The sequence below is a fragment of the Phytophthora sojae genome, assembly GCF_000149755.1.
Source record: "Phytophthora sojae unplaced genomic scaffold PHYSOscaffold_8, whole genome shotgun sequence".
NCBI lineage: Eukaryota > Oomycota > Peronosporomycetes > Peronosporales > Peronosporaceae > Phytophthora > Phytophthora sojae.
The window spans coordinates 1,624,743-1,632,496 of record NW_009258122.1 but is presented as its reverse complement, the minus strand read 5'-3'; the positions used below and the strand labels follow the sequence as shown (position 1 = coordinate 1,632,496).

General features: G+C 53.9%; 2 protein-coding genes across 2 annotated transcripts; one reads left to right on the top strand and one right to left on the bottom strand.

Moving 5' to 3' along the window:
* Positions 1-319: 319 nt before the first annotated feature.
* PHYSODRAFT_337628 (hypothetical protein) lies at positions 320-3,086 on the bottom strand (the record flags this gene model as incomplete). Its single annotated transcript, XM_009535307.1, has 6 exons — positions 320-391; positions 470-781; positions 806-1,078; positions 1,158-2,294; positions 2,382-2,674; positions 3,068-3,086. 6 exons carry the CDS (start codon positions 3,084-3,086, stop codon positions 320-322), a joined length of 2,106 nt encoding a protein of 701 aa, XP_009533602.1.
* A 2,257-nt stretch (positions 3,087-5,343) lies between these two features.
* On the top strand, positions 5,344-6,305 carry PHYSODRAFT_337627 (hypothetical protein; the record flags this gene model as incomplete). Its single annotated transcript, XM_009535306.1, has 3 exons — positions 5,344-5,564; positions 5,771-5,931; positions 6,022-6,305. 3 exons carry the CDS (start codon positions 5,344-5,346, stop codon positions 6,303-6,305), a joined length of 666 nt encoding a protein of 221 aa, XP_009533601.1.
* Positions 6,306-7,754: the final 1,449 nt, after the last annotated feature.

Genomic DNA, 7,754 nt, shown 5'->3' with positions numbered 1-7,754 from the left:
CCTGCGACGGTGTCGACGCTGCTGCCGAAGGGGTGGTCAAAAATTTGTTGAAAACGTGTTGGAATAAATTTAGTTTTTATACAAGTAAAAATATAAATAAACTAAACCTATTATTAAAATTAAAGAAGCATTAGTAAATACAAAAGGTATTTGAAAAATAGGTAAAATTTCAAATTGTTCTAAAGGACTAAACATAAAATTTATTAATTTTATAGAATTATATTAATTACCTCCCCACCAATAAACAGCTACGAATAAAAATAACCAAACAACATCAACAAAATGCCAATACCAAGCTGTCAACGTCGCGCGGGTACGACTAGAGCTCCGACTGGTCGAACAGTGCGCCAGAGCTTTCGCGGCGGAAACGCGCGTCCGTGCGCGTGAACAGCTTGCTCAAGCGCAAGAAATACGTGTCGTGCACCCAGCGCTGCGACTTGCTTTCCACCCCCACTTAGGTCAAGTCGACCAAGCGGGCCAGCACGTCTCCGTATGACATCTCCTCCAGCTCCGCCGGGAAAACCTCGGCCGTCTCGACGTTGCGCTCGCAGCCGAAGTTCGGCTTCTGGTAGTCGGCATTCAGGCGCACGATGATGTCCTGTTTGTTCAGGCGGAGGGCCAGCTCCACCTGCTCGTGCGGGATCGAGAAGTACTTGTTGTCAAACTCCTTCCACAGCACAGCGCAGCGGTTGGCAACCACGTGGATCGGCTCGCCCAGCTCCGATGTCACCGTGACAACGCCGCCCGTGACGCCCGTGTAGCTCGTCTCCCACTCCAGCTCCTACTTGATACCAGGCGTGTCCACCAGCAGCTTCTTCACTGCCGGCGCGGTCGCGGCCTTCTTCGCGACCATCACGCGAGAGCCCATCAGGATACCATCTGCAGGCATATTGTGCAGGTGGCCGCGGGCCAGACTCCACTCGCCCGTGAGATACTGCTTCGAGTCCTCCCAGTTGCCGAAGCCAGAGCCCACCACCACCAGCACGTTCGACACGCGACGAATGGCGGCGTACGTCTCCTCCATCGGCTGGTGGAAGTCCTCAAAGCTGTGGTGGCCACCAGCGCGGCCGTCAGTCCACTGCAGCATCACGGTCATCAACGCATCGCCGCAGCACCGCGTGGATACCGTCCACCGAATCGGGCTTGACTCACACCACCTTGATGCCAACGGCCTCCAGCTGCGACATAATCTCAAGCGCACGCTCCTGCGTCGGGATACCGGCACCAATCGTGATGCTCTCGATAGGCACGCCGCTGCGGCGCATACGAAGGACCATCGGGAACTGGAAGCCCCACTGCTTCGCGGTCAGGTACAGCATGTTGATTGCGATGACGAGGCCAGGCTTGATCTTCGACACCAGCTCGTTCGCCGCGTCCTCGAAGATGTTCGGGTGCGACAGACCACCCGCCACAAGCTCGCCGTGGGAACCCGCGTTCTGGATAGCCGCAACGAGGTCGATACCTTCCAGGCTCGTCGTGGGCGTCATACCCGCGGCCATGATGGGAGGCTTGTTCAGCGCGCGTGTGAATATGTTGTAGATCTTGCCCGACGCCGTCACCTGCGGGCCGAACTTCTTTGCCCACGTCGCCTCGGCCGGGGTGAAGCTCGGCGCAGCGTCGATGAACTGCTGCAGGCCGACGTGAGGGTCGTACTTCGTCGATGTGCTCCTAATCGGATGCTTGGCGGTCGCAATCACCACCTCGATGCCCAGGCCTTCCGCAAACTTGTCGCTCAGCTTTGCTACGCCAAGATCGGGTCCAAACGCCAGCACGTGAGTTGCGCTCGAGTGGTGCTCCGCGATCTGTGCCCACGTCGCCGTCCAGTCCACGAGCTTCAGCAACTGCATGTTAATAAGTATATCGACAACGTCGTCAACCGCCTGCAGGTTGGTTGCCTCCGCGTTCGTAGCGTACACGGGCACCTGCAGTTGGCTGCCTTTGCTGGCGCACTTGACGCGCTCAGCGTCCTGGACCAGCTTCGGCTTGGCCTCAGTCAGCAGCGGTGTGTGGAAATGAGCCGACAGCGGCAGGAACGACAGCGAGCCCATGGGCTTCCGCTGCGAGTGCGGGATGCGCGTCTGGTTGGCGTCGGCCTTGGCGAACAGGCCCTCCAGCGCCTGCTTCAGCAGCATCAGCGTGGCGGGGAAGCCCGTCATGTTCACCACGTCCGACGCGTTGATGAGCGACAGCTGCAGGTCGGGCCTCTTGGTGCGGCGCTTGGCCACCTCGATGGCCTTGGCCACGTGCTCCTTCTTGAGGCCGCGCACGGCCAGCATCGGGCCGGCGTCCACGACCTACTTGGCGTCCTGCTTGTACTGCGTCTGGAGCTGGTCGTACGTCTCCTGCGCGCGCAGTCCCTGCCAGAACTTGTAGCGCAGGACGCAGACACCGATCGCGACGAACTCCTCGGCCGTCTTGGCCGCCAAGAAGATAACGGCGCTCACCACGCCCTGGCTGTGGCCGACGGCCGTGGCGGAGCTCTTGACCACGCTCTCGTGGCTCACGCCAGCCGACCTGAGGAAGTTGAGGTAGTTGGCGCACTGCGTCAGCTCCACCAGCGGCATGCTGAAGTACCCGCTGTCGAGCGCCAAGTCTGCGGGCGCTTCGCCGACCTCCAGGCTCTGCAGCCAGCTGTGCACGACGACCGCCTCGACGCCGGCGACGTTTGAGGCGTCTGTACAAAACAAAATATAAATTTTCATAAATCGGTTTGTCAACGTTTTTTATAAACCTCAACAGGTAAAACCACGAGGTTGCGACAAACGTTGGGAAGCCTAATTAGTGGTGGATGCAAGCCCTGGATGCAAGTAGGAGCATTAGCCAATGACAGGATGCGAACTTTGACTACGTTTCCAAGCTCGCTGGATCCAATCAGGCAAAAGGTTAGACGACCTTTCGCCTAACCAATCCGATGACCCTCGCCTCATTCAAAAAGATGCCAACTCGTACTCGCTGGAGGCCCGTGCTTTAGCGCAGTTCGCACTGTAGCACTAGATGGTCGCTGCCCCGCCACTTGCTGTAATCTGCCTCCGTGGAGAGCCAATCCAGGACGACCTGCAGAGATGACTTGCCGTCGGTGACCGCATCGTGGTCTTAGAAGGCCGGCTTCTTCTTGGTCGTCGCGCTTAGTTCGCTTGTCGCAACGAGGTCTTCGTGCTGTTATTTTGTGTGTCGCACACTCCTTGGACTACAAGTAATCTCCTGGAAAGAAAAAGCTGGGGTGAGATCTCTTGTAATGCAGGGGAATTTTGTCCAATAAGATGATGAGATTCTTCTTGGAAAGCGGCTTGCATCCAACTCTGACAACCACTATTATCTGTCCGCAGCAACAGATCAAGATTTTCAGTCACCCCCTCGGCTTCAAACGCCCAGTCCACGTGTTTGTCCTCTGGGATGCGGGGAAAGCGTGCGCTGGAACGCCTGGAGCGCCAGCTAGAGGAAGGCGATGCCTTCCACCTCCTTCAGGTTGGGTGTGAGAAGGCAGCGGCGTGTCCTTCCTGCTGCAATCGACGTGGTAGGTGCTGATCTCAGCAGGAAACCCCAGCCGCCGTCTGCCCGGGTTGTAAAGGTCGGTTATGCTGAGTCAGCTGCAACTCGCCAGAAAATAGAATAAAATAAAATCAAAGCAGATGACCCCTATTGCGATGTTACCGGTAGCATGTCCCGGGGGGAAATGCTAAAGCAACGAAAAAAGTACTAGAGACCCGTGACATTACTGGTATGTACCACTAATATGGTACATCCGATGGAGGCCCCGAGGTGGCCACGGAGTAGCGAGTGTACTAGAGCTCCGACACAGAGACCGAGTACATGTCGTAGTGGGTCCTTCCGGAAATCACATTTTAGATTTGGGACGCGCATTTGTCCAGTTTCTGATGCTTTACGATGTGATTATACTCGGCGTTGCTGACCCCGACCATAGGTTCACCGAGTGCTCGGATGGATCCGCAATTTCTTTATGCATGGGTGTCACGCACCTACAATTGGTATGTGCATTCGTTTGATGGCTCCGCGAAGCCTGATAGGCATGGTGGATATGGCGGTTGCGCCTGGATATTGTGACGACTTCCTGACTGCAGTGTAGTGATCGCTGTGAGTGCGTATCTCGATACTACGTCGGTAAACCTCGCTGAGTCCACCTGGATGAGCAACGGAGTATTTGAGCCCTAGAACATGGGACCGAGGATTTACTCATCGTCTGATACTTGGACTCGCAATCCAGTCGTAAGGTGTCGCTGTTGGCGCAACGGAGCAAGCACATGGATTTGACCAAGAAACTTTGGTCGGTGAAGTATCTACATGCTATCTGTGAGTTCAACGCAGCTGCCGACTCTTTAGCGAGCGAAACTATGGAGAAGAAGTTATCGTGATGGTGACCAGCGAAGACCGGAAACGAGAGTTGATGGAATTGAATCGGATCCGGGAAGTACTACGTGAACCGTCAGCTGAAGGTTCGGTAGAAGTTTTTACACATCATGTGAACTCGATACGGGTGATGGATATCAGTGACAGTGCCGTGGCAAGAATATTTCGTGATTTTGTGTGTGTGATACTGGACATGTAGTCGCGGGGACGAAACAACAATCCCGTGCACGAGAGTCCCAGGAGCGTGCGAAACGTGTAAATTTTACCGATGAGACTTCGGGTGATGGCCCAGCAGAGAGAACCAAAGGAAACGAAGCTAATGACATCAGCAACGAAGAGTCGGACGGACCTCCGGACCAACTGAGGTTTGATGCAACGGTAGTCCACGTACCGAGTGCGAATAACATCAACCCGCTGGTTGTGCAAGAGGAACGACGCAAAAGCATCAGCAAAGCTCAAGACGAGAAACTTCGGTGGTCGAACCTCAAGGCGGTACTAAAGGGAGAACAAACGAAGCTTGTCTACAAAGCTGCACGCGAAGTCTGGAAGATGGCTGACAGATTTGAGGAAAACGAATATTGCCTGCTGTACCTCGTTGGAACGAACTGTCGGTGGGGACGCGAACAAACCAAGCAAATGATATTACGATTAGTGGTACCTATATCGATGGTTCAGGAGATCCCACAGAACTGTCATGACTCCCTGGAGGGCGTATCGTCCGAACTCACCACCGAGTGAAGGCAGACTACTATTGGATCGGACTGTTCGCCGACGTGGAAGGGCATGTGTGCTCATGTCCAGATTGTAGCTCAAGTAAGAGTCGCCCGCAACTCCGCGGGTACTCACCCGGCAACATTCTGCCCAACGCCCACTACAAATTGTTTCGATGGCTTTTGTGATACCCCTACCAAAGCCTCGGCGGGGCAATACCGCATTGGTACTGTTTCGGTGTGCGTTCACTGGATTTGTTGCAAAGCCATGGCGGACACATCTGCACTCTGCGTAGCGCAACCATTCAAGGAGTGTGTGTACCAAAGGTTCGTAGTGCCGTCTCTAATCAGTCATGACCGAGACCCGCGCTTTATGAGCGAGGTCTTCCAAGCCTTTGCTGAGATGATGCAGAGCTACGTTGAGCTATCGGCGCTAGCTAACGGCCTGCAAGAACGATCGGCCAACACGGCGGTGCAATTAGTGCAAGTGTACGTGGATGACCCACCCCAGCAAGACTGAGATGAGATTGTGGAGAAGTTGATCTTTGCGATTAACAACTCACAGGATGCTACGAGGAAAGACATGCATTCTATTGGATGCACGGATGGGACGCACTCAGAGCAATGTCCTTTTTGTTGAAGCGAGGCTTCGGACGGCAGTCAGATGCGTTAGCGTGGCGCCGAGAAGTCATCAGGCAGCAGGAAGTGGTGCTGGAAATGTCAAAGGAGTGCCAAGCAGTCGAGAAGGCTAGGCGAGCTCAGAAGCACGACGAGGCATTGCGTCGAGGAGAACGCGCTGCGCTATCAGCCTCCGCGGCTGATGAAACTTCGGAGGATGGACCAACAGATGAGAGCAGTAGAGAAGACCCACCAGACCCAGCATCGAAGTCTCTCTTACAGCCGGGAGATTGGGCGTAGCTCTAAATGGAATGGGTTGACCAACAAGTTGGATCATGGTGGCATGACCCATTCCGTATCAAGACGAAGGTTGATAAGAACGCGTATGAACTAGAATCGCCCGACAAGGGTGGTTATCGGCTCTATCCGGTAGCGCCCTTGTCTCGACTGAAGGCAGTGAAAGAGTTGGCGACCGACCGGGACACCGAGGTGACCGAAGAGACGCGACTAGACTTCGATGAGGAGCTGTCCCCGGGGGATAGTTGGGAACCTGACCACCTGACGGGTGAGTATGAGGTTGAAGCTATCCTGCAAGACCGAATTCCCTCTTGACGAGCACTGAGCGTGCCGTCAGAGAGTTCAAGGTGACGAGGGTTGAATATGACGAATTCTCGTGGGGTCCTGCATAGAACTTGTCTTGCGATGGACTGCTCTATGACTATCTACGCGAGAAACGGCGTGGCCGAAGGTTGCAAATGGTCCAAGTTGCCGTCGAGGACTAGCCGCACCCCTCTCACAATGATTAAATGTCGGCGGAGCTACCCAACCCGCCCCAGAAGACGAAAAAAAATACGGCGGAAGAAGTTTGTATATTTTGTGCGTAGAATTGGGCCAAGGCTTAAGATTTGGATATTACGATTGGAGAAACGATGGAGAACAGCTGGAGAAGGACACACGATTACTAAACTGGAGCGGCAAGCTAGGTATACTACGAACTGTCTGAAAACCCCGATCTAGCTTGACCTAAGTATGGAGACAAAATAACACTGGAACGAAGCTTAGGCATCCGACTTCGACGCAACCTTGGCCAAGACATGGAGACGTGAGCAGCAGCTTGATCAGCAGCACTTAGAGATGGGCTTAGTGCTTGAGCAGAAGCCTCACCGACTGGGTCGCCTCAACAGGGGTCTCCGAAGCCACGGTGCCGTGTGTAGCCGAGTCTTGACCAACTGTCCATGCATCTTAAGCTTCTTACACTTGTCTGACTTCGTCCGAAGGTCTGCCGCATCATCTGACTCGGCCTGCACCTCTTCCAAAAACTCATTAGCAGCCGGGTACTCGATTTCTTTCTCCAGCTTTCGACCTCTTCCTCCTCCGAAACCTCGTCTTCGACCGCAAACCATTGCGCTGAAAAGCGCGGAAGTGTTTCCTAAGCTTCGCGAGGAGTAGCAGGCAGCGGATCACCAGTACAGCAGAAGTGTTTAGCATTGGACGAAGGGGCTTGAGTCAGACGAAGATCTGGGAGCCAGCTGAGTAGACGAAGTCCCACTATCAGACGGCAATGCGGGAGTTGACAACGCCGGAGCCATGGAGATCGGAACCGAGTCTCACCAGCGCTTGTAGCCGAAGGATCCTTTCGTCATATTGTTCGTGCTCTTCTTCTTCTTCTTTGTCTCTCCTCAATAGTCGTTAACCCCTTGATACCGGGGTAGTGCCGCATCTCCTACATCTTCTAGCTTGTACACATATTGATGGAAGATATGGCATGTTGGCCGGAATATGCACAACAAATCTTCCTGCATATTCTTTATGGATTTTACTATAGCTATGTATTTTTGCCTGTACGAACTGCGCATATCGCTTGCACACGAAAATGTAACACTTCGCTTTTGTATGGGTGTGCATAATTCTGTTTTTGTCCGTAGGCCATATCTTCCGTCGATATGTGTATGTGCGGGGAAGGATTCTCGTACAAAGCTCTATGTGAAATCGTAACATGTATGGATAGCCGCAGGCTAAACCTAGTCTTCGAGGCTGGTGTCTCTTGATATCGTGTATGGT